This window comes from Kogia breviceps, chromosome 15, assembly GCF_026419965.1.
Source record: "Kogia breviceps isolate mKogBre1 chromosome 15, mKogBre1 haplotype 1, whole genome shotgun sequence".
NCBI classification, from domain to species: domain Eukaryota; kingdom Metazoa; phylum Chordata; class Mammalia; order Artiodactyla; family Physeteridae; genus Kogia; species Kogia breviceps.
In genome coordinates, this window is record NC_081324.1 from 89906096 (window position 1) to 89928459 (window position 22364).

Sequence of the window (22364 nt, forward strand, 5' to 3'; positions counted from 1 at the left end):
ACTCCCCTCCGAAGGAGCGCCAAGGGCGTCTGCCCAGCCCCTGGCCCGCGGCCCCGCCCACCCGCTCCGAGAGGTCTTGCTCTCCGTCTGGCGGATGCTGGGGGGATCTGATGACCCCAGCGCAGGTGGGCCCGCCCCCTATAGAGCCCGGAGAAGGAAGGAGGAAACGCAGTGACAAGCAGTGTGAGAAGTGGGGGAAACAGAGAGGTGTGGCGGCGGGTGAGGGGCACGAGGGCACCAGACAGAGGTTCCTGGCGTGCGGAGTGAGAAGTCCGGCAGCGAGAGCAGCGAGCTGGGCCTTGGTGCACCGCCAGGGTCTACGCTGTTGTGGGGACTACAAGGAAAGCCTGGCGCGCCATGACGCGCCGCGACGCGCCGCCTACTCTCACTGCCGCCATGATACAAGTACCTGTGGCGGGAGAGGCCTCGCAGAGTTGGTCTGAGGATTGATGTGCAGTCAGCCGATCAGCGCCGGTGGTGGTCCTGACTGTCGTCTTGTTTGCAGAGGGGTCCAACCCGACTCGGGATGCAGAGCTTCCTGCAGCTGCTGAGGGGAAGCGGAGGTGCTGGCCTGCCTTTGGCGGACCTGGTGACCCTCGCAGGCAGGCTGTGCCGGGAGGTACAGGACGACCCCGTCCAGGTGCAGCCCTTGGTCACGGCCGTGCTGGACAGCCAGCTCCGCCTGTACCTCTTGGACAACGCGGACGTGGCCCTGGTGTGCGCCAGCGTGCTGGCCCAACAGGAGCAGCACCGGGCTGCCTGCCAGCTGCTAGAGGTAGGACTGGGGTGGGGTGGGGAGAGAGGCGGTGGCCCACACCATCCTGAAAACAACGGCAATGCCCGGAGTCAGCAGGAGCCTGGGGAGAGCTGCTATAAGCCGAGCCAGGGCAGTTCACTCTCACTGTATTAAGTTCTAACTTGCCTGCTAACCTGAGACAGAACTGTCCGTCTGTCGAATCCCTCTGGCCCTGGACCAGTGGTCCTGGCTTGGAAAGTTGGCACTCCGCTTAGTGAGGCAAGCAAGCAAACAGACCTAGGACCGCAGTCCCTTAGTTGCAGGTCTGCATCCGGGAACTCTGAAACCACAAGTATCTTTGTCACTCCTCTGGGGGTACTTTGAACCTCAACTCAGCTGGTATCAAACCTGAGCTGCATTGATGCTTAGAATCTCAACTCAATTGGCATCAAACCTGAGCAGCATTGATGGGAAACTATTTATGTCTTTATTTATCCACAACGTTACTGCAGTACGTTTTGCTACCCAAATCCTGGTATGTTTGCTTGCAGGATGCTTTCTGCCCTAGATCATACTAGGATAGTGCAAATTATGTAGTATATACCTGTGTTACTTCCTAAAGTGTGAGGAATTCTGAATTCCAAAATACATCTGGCTCAAAAGGTTTTAATAAGAGATTTGGGGGCCTGTGTTTCCCTTTTTCACTCCATATTACAGTCTATGCATAACTCATGCTGAGTTTACCTTCAAGATCCTAAACTCTGCCTAGTTCTTTGTTTTTGCCCCTCTCCCCCAAGCCCTGCGGCACCCTCCTGGTGCTCACGCCCCACCACCGTGTCCTCTTCTGCCTCCTCTATCTATTAGTCTTCACGTAGCAGCCAGAGGCAGTTTTAAAACTGCAGATGGGACCACGGTAGGCGCCGAGGCGCGGCCTCAGAGCCTGCCATCCCGTCCTGACTCCCGCACAGTGGCTGTGCTGGCTGCTTGCTGTTCTCCCGGAACTCTTGAGATCTTTGTCTTTTGACCTTTGTGTGTGTTGTTCCCTCTGCCGGAGGCTGGACACCGCTCTGTGTGGCTGGTGCCTTCCCACCTGTCTGGTTTCTGCTGTAAATGTCACCCTGTCGAGCTAGTGCCTCCTTTTCTCCCAAGGACTTAAGGGAGCCCTCCTCCCCCTCTGGCTCCTTCCTCAGTGCACAGTTAGAAACCTATTTTTCAATCTGTGGCCTGCTTCCCCTCCTGCACTGCAGGGGCCCCAGGAACAGGGGCACGCCAGTTCTGCTCATTAAGGGGTCCCCAACACCCATCATAACACCTGGAACATAAGAGGGCTCAGCCTTCCAAATATGTCAGAATAAATGGGTGAACACACAGAGCTGAAGTAGCTGCCGTGAAGGCAGTCAGTGATGGAATGTGAGCATCACATCAGTGGTGAAAAACTCCCAGGAGAGGGACTGTAACTCGGGATGGTCCAGAAACGTCTCTGTGGAAGCGATGTGTTCTGAGACCCGAGAGAAAGGACGGGGCTACCACATCACGGAAGGGCATTTCCCGTCAAGGGCCACTCCTGCAGGTGGGGAGGCTCCAAGTGGGTTCCCTGTCTGACGGTTGTGCTGACGTCTCCATCCTGGCAGGAGACTGCAGGCCTCAGTGCAGCAAAATGGGCTTTTTCTGATGCTGTTGAGAGAAAGCTAAATGATTCTCAGCACCTCCCTCACCAAGATGGGCCTGAGAGCACTGGGGTTAAAGGCAAGAACCACATACCGACCACAGGGGCTGTGTCCAGGGGAGGCCCCCACTCAGCGTCCTTGACCATCTCTAAAGTCTGGTTACATGAGCAAGCCACACGGGGTTGGGGAGCTGTCACGGGCACAGACCGGGACCCCTTCATCCCCCTCAGCTCAGAATGAACTCACTGAGCCCCAGGGGCCCATCCTGCTGGTGGGAGAGAAGGGCCTTTCACGCAAGACAGGGATCAAGCCTCAGGCCCCTCAGACCTGACCACGTGGTTCTCAGCGCGGCTCGGCCTCTTGTGTGCTATGGCCACAGCCCGGAGTTGGCCTTCCCCTTGCCTGGCCCTCACCTGGGGGGGTGAGGGAGAGCTGTGCCCACCTCCCATTCGTGGGAGGGCCTGCTGGGGACAGGAGCCTGGCCATGGGGCTCATGCCCTTGCCGCAGGGCCCCAGCGAGCGGATGTTCTTAGCGGTCAGCCTGGGTCAACGGCGGGGCTCCAGGTCAGGCGAGCGTGCCGGGTCTCAGCAGGCTCTTGTCCACAGGGATGCCGGGTGCCGGGTGGCAGCCTGAAGCTGGTGCAGCTCTGGAATGACATCCATTACCGTCTGGTCATGAAGAGGCTCGGCGTGGCCACGCTGACCCCGGTGCAGAAGTTCCGGTGCAGAAAGAGGTATGCACCGGCCTTTATTGGCGCTTATTCCCTGGGGCTCCCAAGGGTTTTGCCCTCCAAGACCACAGAAGGACTTAGGTGAAGTAGAGGCAGGGAGATAAGAGGAAGCAGTAATAGACAGAGGGAGGGTAATAGGCTCAACAGCAGCGGGTGCCCGCCACTGAGCCTCCTCTCCACCACTCGGCTGGCTGTGGGCACGCTTTCCTACCTGTGCCTGCAGGGCAAGGACAGGGAGCTGTTCCCAGGACCCAGGCCAAAAGTTGTAGCTGCAGCAGGAGCCGCTGCCTGTCAGTGAGGGCCCTGCAGTGAGGGAGGCGCGGCAGGTGGGCACCCTGATCTCACTCGCTTCCTGCAGGACGGGTGCCCCTCAGCTCGGCTAATCCCCATGGTCAGGCTCTGCAGGTGCCTGGCCCGGATCTCAGCACGGCCCCTCAGGGCTGCAGGACCTTTAAAAGAGAGATAAAGGTGAGGGTCTGCAAGCACCACATGAGATATGCATAGTGTTTAGAAGGCCGTCTGGGGCTTCCCTGGTGGCGCAGTGGTTGAAAGTCTGCCTGCCGATGCAGGGGACACGGGTTCGTGCCCCGGTCCGGGAAGATTCCACATGCCGTGGAGCGGCTGGACCTGTGAGCCACGGCCGCTGAGCCTGCGCGTCCGGAGCCTGTGCTCCGCAACATGAGAGGCCACCACAGTGGGAGGCCCGCGTACCGCAAAAAAAAAAAAAAAAAAAAAAAAAGAAGAAGAAGGCCGTCTGATACACGGTGGCTGCTGGATAGATGTTAATAATAATTACCACCATGACCATTATCAGCACTAAGTACATGTTACGGCTACTAGTGATCATCATTACCATCATCACCGTTCATGGATGAGGACACCAAGGCACAGAAAAGTTAGTCAATTGCCTGGTTACACACTAGAGAGATGCAAAAGCAGGATTCCAGCCTAGACATCGAGACTGTAGAGCCTTTGTTCTTAACCTTGGGTGTCCCCCACTAGCCAGGAGGAGCTGCAGGTCTTGCTCTGAGCTCCTGAACGCCCAAGTGACGAGTTTCTGAGCCATGGGCCTGGTTGATGGAAGAAGAGATGGATTCCTTCTGGATCAGACAGAATTTTTCTCATGGTGCCCGCCAGATATGTCCTCAAAGCCCATCAGTTAATCAGCCTTGAGGTTTTCAGGGATGCAGTCAGTTCCCTCCATATAGGCTCTGACAGCCTGCCAGAGGATGGCTCAGCAAAGTAAATGCCTCAGGGACCAGCGTGCAGTGTTTGTGAAGAGGCCTCTGGTTGCTGGGCGTTACTAGAGGTGCTGGGGCCCTGCTGTCCTGGAGCTGCCCGCGGGTGTGGATGATGGACAGTAGACCAGGAAACAAAGCAGATCCCATAATTCAGAGCAAGGAATGCTAGACAGAACTCGTTCAGTAGAGGGCTGTGACTCACTGGCCCTCTGCTTGTGGTAGGGCTGCAGCACAGGGCTGAGCCTTGGAGAGGCCTGAGCACAGGGAACGCGTACTCTGGGCATAAGGAGGGGTGACACTGGAGTTACAGCAGATGGTTAGTGCAGGAGCAGAGGTGGGAGGTTCCTGGAGTTTCTGGGTGTGGCCATGGCTGGGGAAAGGGTTGTGTCAGGATTGACTAGAGGATTTGCTGATAGGTTGAATGTACTGGAGAAGGTAAAGAGAATAAACCTGGCTTCAGGGCTCCTGGCCTGATTGGCAGGGACGTGGTGGTCTCTCACTGGGAGGCGCAGGACGGGCTGGGGGACGGTGTGGGGAGTGGGAGATTGAGCTCCACTGGGATGTGTGGGGTGTGTTTTCGATGTTCACGGGGATTTGCTCAGTTGGCATAGCAAATCTGGTATAGACCGGTGCTGTTGGTTTCTATGTTACTTTTTCCTTTTGGAAAAATTCCAATATACACTCAGAAAAGAGGGTAGCATAACCAACCTCAGTACCCTCATCCCCCAGCTTTAACAGTCATGGCCACTGGTCAGTGAGCAGTGCTGGAAACCCTGGGGAAAGTGTGGGGTGTGGGCCCGGGCAACACGAGACCCCTCCCTTGTTCGGGGGATGGACCCGGGGACTGCAGCACACAGTCCTGCAGGGGAGGGGGTGGCCAGTGGAAGGACAGGAAGTCCAGGGAGCACAATGGGTGCATTCAGAAGAAGGGGCTCTGTAACCACCTCTTCCCTGTCCTCATCCAGGAACCCACCGCCCGCCTCCCTCTGCCCTGACGGCCTCAAGAGCCGGAACTTCCCCAGAGAAGTTCGCCAGAAGCTGCAGGACTTTGCTTCAGGCGTGGGCACCAACCCCAGCAAGGCCGAGCGGGTAAGAGCATATGAGAGCGAGGCCAGGCAACCCTCCCCATAGCCTACCCTCCCCGGCCCCTAGGGGACTCCCACCCTTAGGTGACATCACCACCCTTAGGGGACTGACCTGCGTCCTCAGCCACACCGCTCCACCTCCCCAGTGGCCTCTCTGCCTGCCCTGAACTGCACTGGGGACGGCGCCCTTTGGCTGGCAGCCACCTGCATACGTGGCGGGGTTAGTTTCATCACGGGAGTCTTAATACCCCGTCATCCAGTGTGGCTTCAACAGGTGCTCACTGAGCACTCAACGCGGCTGGGACTCCAGCAGGAGGGATGCACGGGTGAACTCTGGGGAGTAGATGGAGGGGGCAGCACTAAGAGCCTTGCCACTCATAAAGCTGGAGTGCTCCCTTCTCTCCCAGTCCAATCAGCGGGGCTCTCCCAGTGATCGCCCCGCCCCTTCTCTCCCAGTCCAATCATCAGCAGGGCTCTCCCAGTGATCGCCCCGCCCCTTCTCTCCGGGTCCAATCAGCGGGGCCCTCCCGGAGCTCCGTGCTGTGGCCCGTGGTGGTTCGGATCTGTCTCCTGAGGAAGGACGGGTGCCTGATCACAGGGTCGGTCGTGGCCGACGCACTCTCGCATCGGGCTGGTGGGCGGTCGGTCAGTGGTTTGGTGGCGCCTCCGGAGGGTCCAGTTCGCAAGCCCTGCCGAGCCCTCCCGGCTGTGAGTGGCCGTCGGCCGGGTGGCGGCTTGAGGAACAAGGCCAGAGGCCACGGCACCAGCCCGCGTGATGCCCCGGCCGTCCTGTGTCTAGGCCCGCTGGTGTCCCGGCCCTGTGTCTCAGGAGCGGGCTGGGCAAGCGGCGTGTTGTTTCGGGGCAGGAGGACCTGGCCTCGGAGACGTGCTTGACCATGGAGCAGGTCTACAACTGGTTCGCCAATTACCGGCGGCGCCAGAGGGCTCTTGTGCAGCGCGCAGCGCCAGCCCGGGTCTCGGTGGAGGACCACACCGCGAGGGAGGCCGGCTCGCACCCCCCGCAGCCCACAGGCCAGCCCCATCTTGGCTCTGGGTGCGTGGACAGGCCTCAGTGGTCGGGTGAGTGGCCCCTCTCCCAAAACCTGTGTCTAGGGCCAGGCCGAGGTAGGGTCACTGGTTACAGGACAGGACTCTCTCCTCCAGCCCCCCTCTGCACGTTCGGGACTTCACCCTGTGGGAAGCTAGATCGCTGAAGCTGAGGGTCAGGTTGGGCTCAGGATGGGCCCAGGTGGGGCTGCAGCAGCGTTTTGCGTTGAGAGGTTACATTGCGGCCAGGAGTCAGTGGGAAGCGAGCCAAGTGCTAGAGTTTAGGGTGTTCTGGGTTCCTAATTATGGGTGTTGGTTCAGACCAAAGACAGATCAAGGGACAAACAAAGGATACTGGGCAGCTAGCATGGCTGCTCTTAACCTGCTGGGAAGGAAGCTGGGACTCTGAGCGTCACCCAGCTTCCCCTCCTGTCTGATCGGCTTTTAGCAGGACCTGAGGAAAGTGGGTCTGTACAGACCCAGGAGACCACCCAAGGGCCGTGGGAGCCACTGGTCCTGGCCCCAGACTTCTCTGGAGACGAGACCATGCCAAAGTCACTGGCTCCCAGGTACTGCCACCCACGTGGGCCGTGGGACCGTCCCCTGTTCAATTCCCCATCCTCAGTGGGAGACCAGGCCTGGGGTGGGCATAGGAATGCCTGCCAGACACTGGGACAAGCTCAGTGATGGCAGAGGGCAGAGACAGCTGAGACCCCAGGTACAGGGGAGCCACTGGCAAGGAGCCCACGTCATGGACCCCAAACTTGTTACCTGGAGCCTGACTTACAGCCTGACTTCATGTAAATTTTGGAGAATGGGGAAAACAGAAAAACATGCAGACCTGTCTCCTAAAGGCAAACCCGCTGTCCTCGTGGTCTCTTTCTCTCTAGCATTTGGTATGGTTGGTATATCATTAAGTTAGTAACAGCCAACACTTCTTGAGTCCCTGCTGCAGATCAGGCCCTGTCTAACCGCTTTCCCTCACCCTGTTGCCCCGTGGTGCCGCACAAACTGCTGCGGAGAAAGCGCCGGCAGCAGAGGACTGAGTCTGAGTGTGGGACCAGGTCCGCATCTGCGTCAGCATCAAGCGGTGCCCACTCTTTCCATTTACACTTGCGTTTTCAGCGTCTCTCATGACACCACCTGGGCTGCCGCCTCACATCCAGGCTGGCACTACCCAGGTGTGTGGCCTTAGGCGGGTTCCCGTGACCTCTCAGTGTCTGCGTTTTCTCACCTGTGAAATGGGGATGGTGATGGACCCTGCCATGCGTGCCATCGCAGAGATTACAGGGGCGGGGGGTTGTTAACAAAAGCCCAGGAGCACCCTCTGAGACACAGGGAGCATTTGGGGAATATTTTAATTCTTTAAATTATTAATTGCTGCCTAACATTCCTTTAAGATCCACCTTCAGTTAATCATTCAAATATTAGGCTCTTCCTAATCATATTCAGCTTTCAGGATTGTGGAACAATGCTTCATTGAAGGCCCTTGTAAATAAACTGCTAATGTATCTTCGGTTTCCAGCGGTAGTATTTTTTGTGTCTCTGGAACCCTTGCAGCCCCAGGGAGAACTGTGAAGGAAGTGGGATTGGGGTGGACCCCACAGCCATCTGTGGCTGCGTTGAGTCCAGAGCCCAGATTCCAAAACTGGGCTGGAATCTCCTCCCAGACCCCCCTACCCCAGCCTGCGGGAGCGGAGCCTCTGCTCACCAAGGGGTGGTGTTCGCTGTGCTCCCCAGGTCTCTGCAGGGTGGTGAGATGTACCAGGAGGGGCCTGGCCACGATCCTGCCACTCTTCCTCCCATCTGCCCTGGCCCCGGTTTCTGCCCTCTGGCTGCTGGCAGTGACATGCTGGACCCCTCTCTGGGTACCCCCGAGTCGTGGCTGACATCTCTTGCACTGGCAACCTCCAAGGAAGTTTCCTTCCAGACCAGGCAACTGATCCACAGTCACGGGCCAGACCTCACGATGCACTCCGCAGACACTCCTCTGGCTGTGTCCATTGCTGCCCTTGGTGAGGCCAGCCCCACAGGTGGGTCTATGCTAGACAGACCGTGTGTTTCTACGTCAGATGCTTCAACTGCTTGTATGTCATTTGATGGGGAAGAACTTTGAGGGGCCAGGACTTTCTGCTGGAATCTCGTGTATTTGATTAGACCCCAAACCAGTGCAGTTGGAACAGGCTCTTCCCACCAACAGCCTAGATATTTTTCATTTTATTTTTGTTTTCAAAATAAAATGTGCACGTGACTAAAAAAATAAGATGGTGAGGAGAGAGTGGAAATGAAATGAAAAGGCTGCCACCCCTGTACTCCAGTCCCTGTAACTAACCAGTCAGCATCTGCTACAACAGAGGAGGGCTGAGCTGTTCAGACCTTTAGCTCTCTCATCCTAGTTTCTTCCTTAGTTGTAGCTGTTGCTATAAATACCTTTAAAGAATACATATTCAGGTATATATTTTGTGCACCAAACACGATAGCATCTTGTGACATCCCAGCTTCTAAGGAGGATGTTGGCACTGAACTCAGCCCGTCACTTGAGTTTCTTAGTCTTCTGTGGTTACATACAGGTCGTCTTGTAGCTTGTCAGTGCCTCGCTTTTTTCTTACATTGTCTGCTTTTATCACATTCTTAACTTCTTGCAGTGTCTTAAGCATCCCCTCTGAAGACTTGTTGGTGGGGCCTCCTCCTTCCTGCTCCCAGTCTGGTGTGGAGCCATCATCCCAGGAGCACCTTTAACTGCTTCCCTGGGTTTGCTTCAGTTTCCTTAATTGCAAGTCTTGTTCTTTATTTTTTGACTCTTGTTATGTTAGAGAATGTCTTTAATTAACTTTATAAGAAAGGGTGCCTGAAAGGTAGTGTCTGATTCTTTGCATCTTCTGAAATTGTCTTTAATCCACCCTCAAGTTTGAGTAATGATTTGTCAGGGACAGAATTCTGAGTTTAAAATACTTTTTCCCTCAGAAGTTTGAAAGCAACATAACATCCAATTATAATGTCCAATGTTGTCATTTTAAGTTAGATGTCATTCTGATGTTCACGTATTTTTCCTTTATTGGAGCTTTTTATTTTTGAAGTCTTGGTGTTCTGAAATTTCACAATGATGGTCCCAGGTGTGAGTCTTTTGAATTCACTTTGTTGTTAAGCTTTTTAATTTAAAGAACCAGAGAACAAGGTCTTCTTTAAGCTCTGGGCACTTTTGGGGATTTTCTTTGATAGTTTCCTCTTTCCAGTTCTCTCTCTCTCTCTCTTTTTTAAACATCTTTACTGGAGTATAACTGTTTTACAATGGTGTGTTAGTTTCTGCTTTACAACAAAGTGAATCAGTTATACATATACATATGTTCCCATATCTCTTCCCACTTGCATCTCCCTCCCTATCCCACCCCTCTAGATGGTCACAAAGCACTGAGCTGATCTCCCTGTGCTATGCGGCTGCTTCCCACTAGCTATCTGTTTTACATTTGCTAGTGTATATATGTCCATGCCACTCTCTTACTTTGTCACAGCTTACCCTTCCCCCTCCCCATATCCTCAAATCCATACTCTAGTAGGTCTGTGTTTTATTCCCATCCTACCCCTAGTCTCTTCATGACATTTTTTTCTTAGATTCCATATATATGTGTTAGCATACAGTATTTGTTTTTCTCCTTCTGACTTACTTCACTCTGTATGACAGACTCCAGGTCTATCCACCTCATTACAAATAACTCAGTTTCATTTCTTTTTATGGCTGAGTAATATTCCATTGTATATATGTGCCACATCTTCTTTATCCATTCATCTGTTGATGGACACTTAGGTTGCTTCCATATCCTGGCTATTGTAAATAGAGCTGCAGTGAACATTTTGGTACATGACTCTTTTTGAATTATGGTTTTCTCAGGGTATATGCCCAGTAGCGGGATTGTGGGGTCGTATGGTAGTTCTATTTGTAGTTTTTTAAGGAACCTCCATACTGTTTTCCATAGTGGCTGTATCAATTTACATTCCCACCAGCAGTGCAAGAGGGTTCCCTTTTCTCCACACCCTCTCCAGCATTTATTGTTTCTAGATTTTTTGATGATGGCCATTCTGACCGGTGTGAGATGGTATCTCATTGTACTTTTGGTTTGCATTTCTCTAATGATTAATGATGCTGAGCATTCTTTCATGTGTTTGTTGGCGATCTGTATATCTTCTTTGGAGAAATGTCTATTTAGGTCTTCTGCCCATTTTTGGATTGGGTTGTTTGGTTTTTTTGTTATTGAGCTGGATGAGTTGCTTATAAATTTTGGAGATTAATCCTTTGTCAGTTGCTTCATTTGCAAATATTTTCTCCCATTCTGAGGGTTGTCTTTTGGTCTTGTTTATGGTATCCTTTGCTGTGCAAAAGCTTTTAAGTTTCATTAGGTCCCATTTGTTTATTTTTGTTTTTATGTGCATTTCTCTAGGAGGTGGGTCAAAAAGGATCTTGCTGTGGTTTATGTCAAAGAGTGTTCTGCCTATGTTTTCCTCTGAGAGTTTGATAGTGTCTGGCCTTACATGTAGGTCTTTAACCCATTTTGAGTTTATTTTTGTGTATGGTGTTAGGGAGTGTTCTAATTTCATACTTTTACATGTACCTGTCCAGTTTTCCCAGCACCACTTATTGAAGAGGCTGTCTTTTCTCCATTGTATATTCTTGCCTCCTTTATCAAAGATAAGATGACCATATGTGTGTGGGTTTATCTTTGGGCTTTCTATCCTGTTCCATTGATCTATATTTCTGTTTTTGTGCCAGTACCATACTGTCTTGATTACTGTAGCTTTGTAGTATAGTCTGAAATCAGGGAGTCTGATTCCTCCAGCTCCATTTTTCGTTCTCAAGATTGCTTTGGCTATTCGGGGTCTTTTGTGTTTCCATACAAATTGTGAAATTTTTGGTTCTCGTTCTGTAAAAAATGCCAGTGGTAGTTTGATAGGGATTGCATTGAATCTGTAGATTGCTTTGGGTAGTAGAGTCATTTTCACAATGTTGATTCTTCCAATCCAAGAACATGGTATATCTCTCCATCTATTTGTATCATTTTAAATTTCTTTCATCAGTGTCTTATAATTTTCTGCATACAGGTCTTTTGTCTCCTTAGGTAGGTTTATTCCTAGATATTTTATTCTTTTTGTTGCAGTGGTAAATGGGAGTGTTTTCTTAATTTCACTCTCAGATTTTTCATCATTAGTGTATAAGAATGCCAGAGATTTCTGTGCATTAATTTTGTATCCTGTTACTTTACCAAATTCATTGATTAGCTCTAGTAGTTTTCTGGTAGCATCCTTAGGATTCACTATGTATAGTATCATGTTATCTGCAAACAGTGACAGCTTTACTTCTTCTTTTCTGGTTTGGATTCCTTTTATTTCTTTTTCTTCTCTGATTGCTGTGGCTAGAACTTCCAAAACTGTGTTGAATAAGAGTGGTGACAGTGGGCAACCTTGTCTTGTTCCTGATCTTTGTGGAAATGGTTTCAGTTTTTCACCATTGAGAACGATGCTGGCTGTGGGTTTGTCATATATGGCCTTTATTATGTTGAGGAAAGTTCCCTCTGTGCCTACTTTCTGCAGGGTTTTTATCATAAATGGGTGTAAAATTTTGTCAAAAGCTTTCTCTGCATCTATTGAAATGATCATATGGTTTTTCTCCTTCAGTGTGTTGATATGGTGTATCACGTTGATTGATTTGCATATATTGAAGAATCCTTGCATTCCTGGGATAAACCCCACTTGGTCATGGTGTATGATCCTTTTAATGTGCTGTTGGATTCTGTTTGCTAGTATTTTGTTGAGGATTTTGGCATCTATGTTCATCAGTGGTATTGGCCTGTAGTTTTCTTTCTTTGTGATGTCTTTGTCTGGTTTTGGTATCAGGGTTATGGTGGCCTCATAGAATGAGTTTGGGAGTGTTCCTCCCTCTGCTATCTTTTGGAAGAGTTTGAGAAGGATAGGTGTTAGCTCTTCTCTAAATGTTTGATAGAATTAGCCTATGAAGCCATCTGGTCCTGAGCTTTTGTTTGTTGGAAGATTTTTAATTACAGTTTCAATTTCAGTGCTTGTGATTGGTCTGTTCACATTTTCTGTTTATTCCTGGTTCAGTCTCAGTGGGTTGTGCATTTGAAGAATTTGTCCATTTCTTCCAGGTTGTCCAAATTTTATTGGCATACAGTTGCTTGTAGTAATCTCTAACAATGTTTTGTATTTCTGCAGTGTCCGTTGTTACATCTCCTTTTTCATTTCTAATTCTGTTGATTTGAGTCTTCTCTCTTTTTTTCTTGATGAGTCTGGCTAATGGTTTATCAATTTTATTTATCTTCTCAAAGGACCAGCTTTTAGTTTTATTGGTCTTTGCTATCGTTTCCTTCATTTCTTTTTCATTTATTTCTGATCTGATCTTTATGATTTCTTTCCTTCTGATAAATTTGGGTTTTTCTGTGCTTTTTTCTCTAATTGCTTTAGGTGAAAGTTAGGTTGTTTATTCGAGATGTTTCCTGTTTCTTAAGGTAGGATTGTATTGCTATAAACTTCCCTCTTAGAACTGCTTTTGCTTCATCCCATAGGTTTTGGGTCGTCGTGTCTCCATTGTCATTTGTTTTTAAGTATTTTTTGATTTCCTCTTTGATTTCTTCAGTGATCACTTCGTTATTAAGTCATGTATTGTTTAGCCTCCATGTGTTTGTATTTTTTACAGATCTTTTCCTGTAATTGATATCTAGTCTCATAGTATTGTGGTTGGAAAAAATACTTGATACGATTTCAGTTTTCTTAAATTTACCAAGGCTAGATTTGTGACCCAAGATATGATCTTTCCTGGAGAATGTTCCATGAGCACTTGAGAAAAATGTGTATTCTGTTGTTTTTGGATGGAATGTCCTATAAATATCAATTAAGTCCATCTTGTGTAATGTATCATTTAAAGCTTGTGTTTCCTTATTTATTTTCATTTTGGATGATCTGTCCATTGGTGAAAGTGGGGTGTTAAAAGTTCCCTACTATGATTGTGTTACTGTCGATTTCCCCTTTTATGGCTGTTAGTATTTGCCTTATGTATTGAGGTGCTCCTATGTTGCGTGCATAAATATTTATGATTGTTATATCTTCTTCATGGATCCATCCCTTGATCATTATGTAGTGTCTTTCTTTGTCTCTTGTAATAGTTTTTATTTTAAAGTCTATTTTGTTTGATAGGAGAATTGCTACTCCAGGTTTCTTCTGATTTCCATTTGCATGGAATATCTTTTTCCATCCCCTCACTTTCAGTCTGTATGTGTCCCTAGGTCTGAAATGGGTCTCTTGTAGACAGCATATATATGGGTCTGTTTTTGTATCCATTCAGCCAGTCTGTGTCTTTTGGTAGGAGCATTTAATCCATTTATATTTAAGGTAATTATCAATATGTATGTTCCTGTTACCATGTACTTAATTGTTTCGGGTTTGTTCTTGTAGGTATTTTCCTTCTCTTGTGTTTCTTGCGTAGAAAAGTTCCTTTAGCATTTGTTGTAAAGCTGGTTTGGTGGTGCTGAACTCTCTCAGCTTTTGCTTGTCTGTAAAGGTTTTAATTTCTCCATCATATCTGAATGAGGTCCTTGCTGGGTAGAGTAATCTGGGTTGTAGGTTTTTCTCCTTCATCACTTTAAATATATCCTGCCGCTCCCTTCTGGCTTGCAGAGTTTCTGCTGAAAGATCAGCTGTTAACCTTATGGGGATTCCCTTTGTGTGTTATTTGTTGTTTTTTCCTTGCTGCTTTTAATATGTTTTCTTCGTATTTAATTTTTGATAGTTTGATTAATATGTGTCTTGGCATGTTTCTCCTTGGATTTATCCTGTATGGGACTCTCTGTGCTTCCTGGACTTGATTGACTATTTCTTTTCCCATATTAGTGAAGTTTTCAACTATAATCTCTTCAATTATTTTCTCAGTCCCTTTCTTTTTTTCTTTTTCTTCTGGGACCCCTATAATTCAAATGTTGTCCCAGAGGTCTCTGAGACTGTCCTCAGTTTTTTTCATTCTTTTTTCTTTATTCTGCTCTGCTGTAGTTATTTCCACTATTTTATCTTCCAGGTCACTTATTCGTTCTTCTGCCTCAGTTATTCTTCTATTGATCCCATCTAGAGTATTTTTAATTTCATTTATTGTGTTGCTTATTGTTGCTTGCTTCCTCTTTATTTCTTCTAGGTCCTTGTTAAATGTTCCTTGCATTTGTCTATTCTATTTCCAAGATTTAGGATCATCTTTACTATCATTCTGAATTCTTTTTCAGGTAGACTGCCTATTTCCTCTTCATTTGTTAGGTCTGGTGGGTTTTTACCTTGCTCCTTCATCTGCTATGTGTTTTTCTGTCTTTTCATTTTGCTTACTGTGTTTGAGGTCTCCTTTTTTGCAGGCTGCAAGTTCGTAGTTCCCGTTGTTTTTGGTGTCTGTCCCTAGTGGCTAAGGTTGGTTCAGTGGGTTGAGTAGGTTTCCTGGTTGGGAGGACTAGTGCCTATGTTCTGGTGGATGAGGCTGGATCTTGTCTTTCTGGTGGGCAGGTCCACGTCTGGTGGTGTGTTTTGGGATGTCGGTAGCCTTATTATGATTTTAGGCAGCCTCTCTGCTAATGGATGGGGCTGTAGTCCTGTCTTGCTATTGTTGGGCATAGGGTGTCCAGCACTGTAGGTTGCTGGTCGTTGAGTGAAGCTGGGTCTTGGTGTTGAGATGGAGATCTCTGGGAGATTTTCGCCATTTGATATTATGTGGGGCTGGGAGGTCTCTTGTGGACCAGTGTCCTGAAGTTGGTTCTCCCACCTCAGAGACACAGCCCTGATGCCTGGCTGGGGCACCAAGAGCCTTTAATCCACACGGCTCAGAATAAAAGGGAGAAAAAATAGAAAGAAAAGAAAGAAAGGAAGGAAGAAAGGAAGGAAGGAAGAGATGAAGAAAGGGAGGAAGGAAGGGAGGAAGAAATGAAGGAAGGAAGAAAGCAAGAAATGGAGGAAGAAAGCAAGGAAGGAAGGAAGCAAGGAAGAAAGAAAGAAATGAAGGAAGGAAGAAAGCAAGGAAGGAAGGGAGGGAGGAAGGAAGGAAGCAAGAAAGGAAGGAAGAGATGAAAGGGAGGCAGGAAGGGAGAAAGAAATGAAGGAAGAAAGCAAGAAAGGAAGGAAGGAAGAAATGAAGGAAGGAAGCAAGAAAGGAAGAAAGGAAGGGAGGAAGAAAGGGGAGGAAAGAAGACAGGAAGAAAGGAAAGAAGGAGGGAAGAAAGGAAGAAAGAAGATAAAATAAAGTAGGATAAAATAAAGTTATTAAAATAAAAAATAATTATTAAGAAGAAAAATTTTATTAAAATAAAACACGGGACGGTCAGAACCCTAGGACAAATGGTGAAAGCAAAGCTATACAGACAAAATCTCACATAGCAGCACACGCATACACACTCACAAAAAGAGAAAAAGGGGAAAATAATATATCTTGCTCCCAAAGCCCACCTCCTCAACTTGGGATGATTCGCTGTCTATTCAGGTATTCCTCAGATGCAGGGCACTTCAAGCTGATTGTGGAGCTTTAATCCGCTGCTTCTGAGGCTGCTGGGAGAGACCTCCCCCTCTCCTCTTTGTTCGCACAGCTAATGGTGTTCAGCTTTGAACTTGGCCCCGCCTCTGCGTGTAGGTCGTCCGAGGGTGTCTGCTCTTTGCTCAGACAGGACAGGGTTAAAGGAGCAGCTGATTCGGGGGCTCTGGCTCACTCAGGCCGGGGGGAGGGAGCGGCACGGATGCGGGGCGAGCCCGCGGCGGCAGAGGTCAGCGTGACGCTGCACCAGCCCAAGGCGCACCACGTGTTCTCCCGGGGAAGTTGTCCCTGTATCCCGGGACCCTGGCGGTGGTGGGCTGCACCACCGCCAGGGTCCCGGAGAGTGACCTGTGCTCGCACACAGGTTTCTTGGAGGCGGCAGCAGTGGCCTTAGCGTCCCACGCCCGTCTCTGGTGTCCATGCCCATTTCTAGAGCTCCTTTACGCGGTGTGCTTAATACCCTCTCCTCTCGCACCAGGAAACAAAGAGGCAAGAAAAAATCTCTTGTCTCTTCGGCAGCTCCACGCCCCTCTCTGGAGCTCCTTTAAGCGGCGCTCTTAATCCCCTTTCCTCGCGCCCCAGGAAGCAAAGAGGCAAGAAAAGGTCTCTTGCCTCTTCAGCAGCTCCAGACTTCTCCCGGACTCCCTCCCGGCTAGCCGTGGTGCACTAGCCCCTTCAGTCTGTGTTCACGCCACCAACTCCAGTCCTCTCCCTGCGATCCGACCAAAGCCCGAGCCTCAGCTCCCAGCCCCCGCCCACCCCGGCAGGTGAGCAGACAAGCCTCTCGGGCTGGTGAGTGCAGGTCGGCACCGATTCTCTTCAGGAATTTCTCCTCTGTGTCCTCCTCACCCTGTGGCTGCGCTCTCCTCCAGGGTCCGAAGCTCCCCCCTTCCGCCACCCGCAGTCTCCACCCGTGAAGGGGCTTCTAGTGTGTGGGAACCTTTCCTCCTTCATAGCTCCCTCCCCGAGGTGCAGGGGCCGTCCGTGTTCTTTGTCTCTGTTTTTTCTTTTGCCCTACCCAGGTACGTGGGGGAGTTTCTTGCCTTTTGGGAGGTCTGAGGGCTTCTGCCAGCGTTCAGTGGGTGTTCTATAGGAGCAGTTCCACGTGTAGATGTATTTCTGATGTATTTGTGGGGAGGAAGGTGATGTCCACATCTTACTCTTCAGACATCTTCTCTCCGCCTCCATCTCTCTCTTTAGAGCACAAATGTTATTTGGATGTTGGAAATCCTGGACCAATCAATCTCCCAAAATGCTTACCTTTAAAAAAATTTCTTTTTTATTGTATGTGCTTTTGTCTTAAACTCTGTCTTCTGATATGTTGACAGTTACATATTTTAAGAGAACTCCAGGCTCTCTTTTCTTTTTTTAAAAAAAATTATTTATTTATTTATTTGGCTGTGCTGTGTCTGCCGCGTGCAGGCTCTTAGTTGTGGCATGCGGGATCTAGTTCCCTGACCAGGGATCGACCTGGGCCCCCCGTACTGGGAGCATGGAGTCTTAATCACTGGACCACCAGGGAAGTTCCTCAAGCTCTCTTTTCTTATATCTGATTTTCCTTTCTTCATAGATCATGTTACTTGTTTTTGTTTTTTTAATAAATTTTTAAAAATAAATTTATTTATTTTTGGCTGTGTTGGGTCTTCGTTGCTGCACATGGGCTTTCTCTAGTTGTGGCGAGTGGGGGCTACCCTTTGTTGTGGTGTGCGGGCTTCTCGTTGAGGTTGTGGAGCATCTGCTCTCAGTGCACAGGCTTCAGTAGTTGTGGCTCTCAGGCTCTAGAGCACAGGCTCAGTAGTTGTGGCACACGGGCTTAGTTGCTCCATGGCATGTGGGATCTTCCTGGACCAGGGCTCGAACCCGTGTGTCCTGCATTGGCAGGTGGATTCTTATCCACTGCGCCACCAGGGAAGCTCCGATTGTATTACTATTTATAGATGCAATATCTTATATTTCTCTGAGTGTCCTAGTTAGAAGTTTCAGAAAATGTGCTTTCTTGCCTGAAGGGGGGAATGTTAGTGTTGTGGATTCAGGGCCTTCCTTGAACAGAGGAAGAAGAGGTGCCCCAAAGAGGAAGAGCCTGGAGACTCATTTCTCCGAGGCAGCTTTTCCATCTGATCGGATTGGTCTTTGATTTCAGAGACCTTTTCTTGTCCATGTTTACTAACAAGGCTGGAGTTGGGATGGGCAGTGGCCAGCCTCACACTGGGAGGAGGGAAGCTGGTCTTCACACTGTGTCCAGCCTATGTGAGGGGGTGATGTTCTCTGGGAATTGGAGAGCTCCCTGCTGGTTGCCTGAGCACCTTGCTTTGCCTCCCTCCCTGCAAACCTCTCAGGGTCCTTGGCCCCTGCTTATGCCCCAGATTCCCTTCAGACAGCCCCCACCATGGGATCAGACCTGTGCCCTGCATCTGCAGAACATGGACATCTCCCACCTGCCAATTACCCTTCCCATGACACTCCCTTTGTTCTAGGCTTCGGGCTTTTTATTTGTTTTTCTTGGAGGAAGAAGATAAAACCCACTGATCTATTCTGTGTAAATTGGAAATGTTCAAATTAGCACTTCATATTTCTTGGACCCCAGGCTATCTGTAAAGTTCTGCAGGAAAGGGGAAATGGCAGAAGGCGGAGGTAGAGTCGCACCCCAGATGGTTAGGAAGGTCTAGGCTCTGGCAGGCAGGAGGGAGGACTGTTGTTTGGGGTCTGAGATCAGGGATGCATGCTAGTTTTACCACCTGGATAGACTTAGGGCAGCAGTGGACCTTCCTTCTTAGCTCACTTCGCCTCTAAATGTCTGTCGACCCAGAACTGATCACGTCCACAGTGGCTTGCCTTTTAGGGTGAAAGACACCCTGAGAGATCTTCTACAATATTTTAAGTAGAGAGAAAAGACAAGGTAGGGTAGTAACACCTGGCACTGCAGTCAAATCATGGTGAAACCCAAGGTGAAAGGGGAGGGCAATGGCCGTGGGCTGGGCCAGCCTGTGGTGAATGGGGGACCCCATGGGGTCTCTCCTCAGGCAGCCGCGGTGGACGTAGGGTGGACTGGGGTGCCGAGTCTTTGTTTGGCACTGGGGCTGGCGTGAGATCTAGAATGACAAAGAGAAATGTGGGGTCAGCAAAACTTGACATTGTTTTGGTCTTTGGGAGCCTACGGAGGCCGCTGAGATCAGCAGTGGTGGCTGCTCTTTCCTCAGCGTGGGAGCCGAGGCTGGGGCTGGCCAGGCTGGATGCTGCCTCTCCGCTGAGGCCTGTGTTGTGCTGCACGTAGACTGTGCTCCCTTCCCCCAGCACTGGGTTGTGGGATTTCTTCCCGTGCAGGATTTACTGTCCCTCCCAGCAGCAGCACCCAGAGCACATACCTGGAGGAGGGTCCAGGTACCAGCGGTGGCCGAGCAGAACTACAGGCGAGCGGCTTCCTGGTGCCCCAGCCTCCACTGCAGGCTCCTGAGTTCACCCTCACCCAGAGGTAAGCTGCCGAGCCACAGGGCTCAGGTGACGTTTCCTACGGGCCGTGGACAGGGTGCCTGGTGCACAGACTCACCATCTCCAACGGTGCAGAGTGCGTCCTTTCCTTATGGATTTCTGGAAACCTCAACAGTCCCCCATCCTACATCTACCGAAAGAAGATGATAGTCTTTCCCTCAGACAAGCGCTGGAGCAGACACGGGCATCCGTTCTGTGGACGGTGCTTAGGCTGTCACACTTCCCCAGAGGCCTCCCTGGGCCCCAGCAGCCTCTTTCAGGCATTTTCTTTTCTCCAAAGACTGTTTTAGCTTCTGGACAGCATCAAGATCCTGACTGTATATTCCAAATTGGAGTTTTAAAGGGGCTTGGGACAGCCGTGAGCAGTCTAGGTGCTGTGGACTGTGGCTAGCGGGGGCCTTGTCTGCGTCCAGAGACTTCACAGGAGGCGACGTCGGGCCAGGGGTTCTCCAGTGGAGAGGGAATCGATGATGGGGGCGCAGGACAGGGTCCCCAGGGCTCGGGGTCTCCCAAGTCTGGGAGCAGAGGGCCAGGTGCCCAGTGAGGGCAGAATTACTGGGGGACATGGGAGAGAAGGGGAGCAGCCTCCCGTCACAGGCTCTGCTTGCGGAAACAGCCAGATGGTGGGAAAATCCAGACCATGCTGAGGGACTCACTTTTTTTTTTTTTTTTTTTTTTGCGGTAAGCGGGCCTCTCACTGTTGTGGCCCCTCCCGTTGCGGAGCACAGGCTCTGGACGCGCAGGCTCAGCGGCCACGGCTCACGGGCCCAGCCGCTCCGCGGCACGTGGGATCCTCCCGGACCGGGGCACGAACCCGTGTCCCCTGCATCGGCAGGCGGACTCTCAACCACTGCGCCACCAGGGAAGCCCCGAAGGACTCACTTTTGCATTTGTGCCCGGGAGCCACACGCGGCAGCCGCAGGGCCCCTCAAGGCTGGGCCTCTCCACTGGCTGTATCGCCCGTGGGCTCCAGTGCCCCAGCTCTGATCTGGTGGCCTTGAGCCCTTGTTTAGAAACAGTTCCATTGGGATGTAGTTGGCATAAAGTAAGCCAACATGTTTAGATGGTACACGGGACAGTCTTCTGAGTGTGACTTACGTATCGCTACAAACCATAGCGGTGCTGCTGGTCACGGGTCACAGGGCTGTGCCCACCCCTGCCACCCCGGGACCAAGGACCTGCTTTCTTTAGCTGCGTTTTCTAGAGTTTCATGTAAGTGAAATCATAGAGCGTAGACTCTGTCCTTTGGAGCGGCCTCTCTCACTCAGCCTGACTGCTTTGAGACCTGCCCCCGCCGCCGTGTGTGTCAGCACCCTTCCTCTCTATTGCCGCGTCCTGTCCTTGGTGTGGGTTGGCATCGCTGTTGGCGGGCATTTGGGAGCTCCTGGTTTGGGGCTGCTGTGCACCTTCCCAGACACGTGGTGGTCTGCATGTCTGCCTTCGTGTCTCTAGCGGTGGGATGACTCGGTCACAGGGTCAGTGTGGTTTGACCTTGAGGAACTGCAGGATCATTGTCCCGAGCGGCTGTACCCGCTCCCCCTGATTTGGTCCTAAGGACCTCTGGACTCACACCTCAGGCCTGGCCCTTCTCATGACCTCCTCTTCCTTCCCATCTCTGCTCGCCATCCCCTCTGCGAGCCTGCCCTGCTGTGCTCTCTGATTACCTGAGCCACCTGCTCAAGGTGTCACACAGGCCCTCCAGCACCCTGCACACCTGAGGGCCCTGCAGGAGGCGGCCGCTGCCCAAAGAGAGTCTGGCACCAGGAGGGGCTTTTGATGGTCAGAAAGCTCTCAGGCTGTGTCGCTCACAGTAGATAGTGTGAGCCTCAAGTAGGGCCTGGCAAAGGGCCTGTCCTGACACTGTCCCTTTTGCAGCCCCCTGGAGCTGGCTCCGGCCCCGCCTGCCTTCCCTGGCCCCGTGTCGGCCATGGAGCTGGGCCAGCCCATGCCCTCCAGCCAGGTGAGGCCTTCCTACAAGGTACCGTGGGTTTCCCTCCTAACTCCTGGGTCCTCACCTTGGGACTTTGGAGTGAATACAGTGGGCAGAGTTGAACACCCCCGAGGCTGGACTTCGGTGGAATGAGAACCGGGAGGCAGGTGTCATGGGGCGGTGTTTCTTACGGAGTCCACAGGGTGTGGGTCCCAGGGTCAGGGTTGACCCAGATGGGAAGGCAGAGCCCACAGAGGGTACAGCCGTGTGTGATGCTATGTTGGCTTTCCAGGTGCAGTGGCCCGATGGCCAGACCTCCAGCGACGCCTTCTGGGGAGCCAGGATGCTCCTCGAGCTTTCAGGGGGCAGCCTGGGCTGAGCTGCCCCTCGGGAGCCTGGCCACCGCTCCAGGGGAGCAAGTGTGGCCATCTGGTAACACAAGCTAGAGAGCTCTGTCCCTACAGAAGGAAGAGATCCCAGAGTTCCCTGGGGGTTCTGCTGAGAAGCACTGAGGGCCGCTGAACCCCCTGCCATGTTTGAATAGTTTGGTTGGCAACTCCCTATACTGCAAGAAGCATCTGAGAAACATTCGTGAAGTCGGAAGTCAGAGGTGGATCTCTTCTACTCAGGCAGCAGCAGCTTGCAGTCAAGCTCCTGGGCAGGCAGGACCCTCTCCAGGGAGGAGGGTGTGGCACTGCAGCCACCCTCCCACCTGTGCTGTGACTGGCCGGCCTTCTCTGCCCAGCCCCGTAGTGAGTGCGGTGTGGGCCCGCACATAGGCACGTGCACCGCAGGAGAGTGCTGGGTGGGGCGCAGCGGCTTCCCCTCGCCGTTGTGATCCCTTGTGTTTGCTGGCCAAGTGTTCTGTTCAATTAAAGTTTACTGTTC

General features: G+C 51.0%; 1 protein-coding gene across 2 annotated transcripts; it reads left to right on the forward strand.

The window, feature by feature from the left end:
- Nucleotides 1–509: 509 nt before the first annotated feature.
- ANHX (anomalous homeobox) lies at nucleotides 510–22118 on the forward strand. 2 transcript variants are annotated; one of them, XM_059040776.2, is made up of 9 exons: nucleotides 510–775; nucleotides 3010–3137; nucleotides 5341–5464; nucleotides 6327–6540; nucleotides 6956–7076; nucleotides 8248–8540; nucleotides 19382–19529; nucleotides 21422–21506; nucleotides 21769–22118. In XM_059040776.2, exons 1-9 carry the CDS (start codon nucleotides 527–529, stop codon nucleotides 21853–21855), a joined length of 1449 nt encoding a protein of 482 aa, XP_058896759.1. In that variant the 5' UTR covers nucleotides 510–526; the 3' UTR covers nucleotides 21856–22118. The 2 variants fall into 2 exon arrangements, with proteins under 2 accessions (XP_058896759.1, XP_058896760.1); XM_059040777.2 differs by lacking the exon at nucleotides 8248–8540 and having other exon boundaries at nucleotides 19401–19529.
- The last annotated feature ends 246 nt before the right edge of the window (nucleotides 22119–22364 follow it).

Excerpts from the sequence above, each read along its gene's own strand:
- ANHX (XM_059040776.2), top strand. The coding sequence starts at position 527 with ATGCAGAGCTTCCTGCAGCTGCTGAGGGGAAGCGGAGGTGCTGGCCTG. Across the intron at positions 776-3,009 it reads CTGCCTGCCAGCTGCTAGAG|GGATGCCGGGTGCCGGGTGG; the intron begins GTAGGACTGGGG and ends TCTTGTCCACAG. Across the intron at positions 8,541-19,381 it reads TGGTGAGGCCAGCCCCACAG|GATTTACTGTCCCTCCCAGC; the intron begins GTGGGTCTATGC and ends CTTCCCGTGCAG.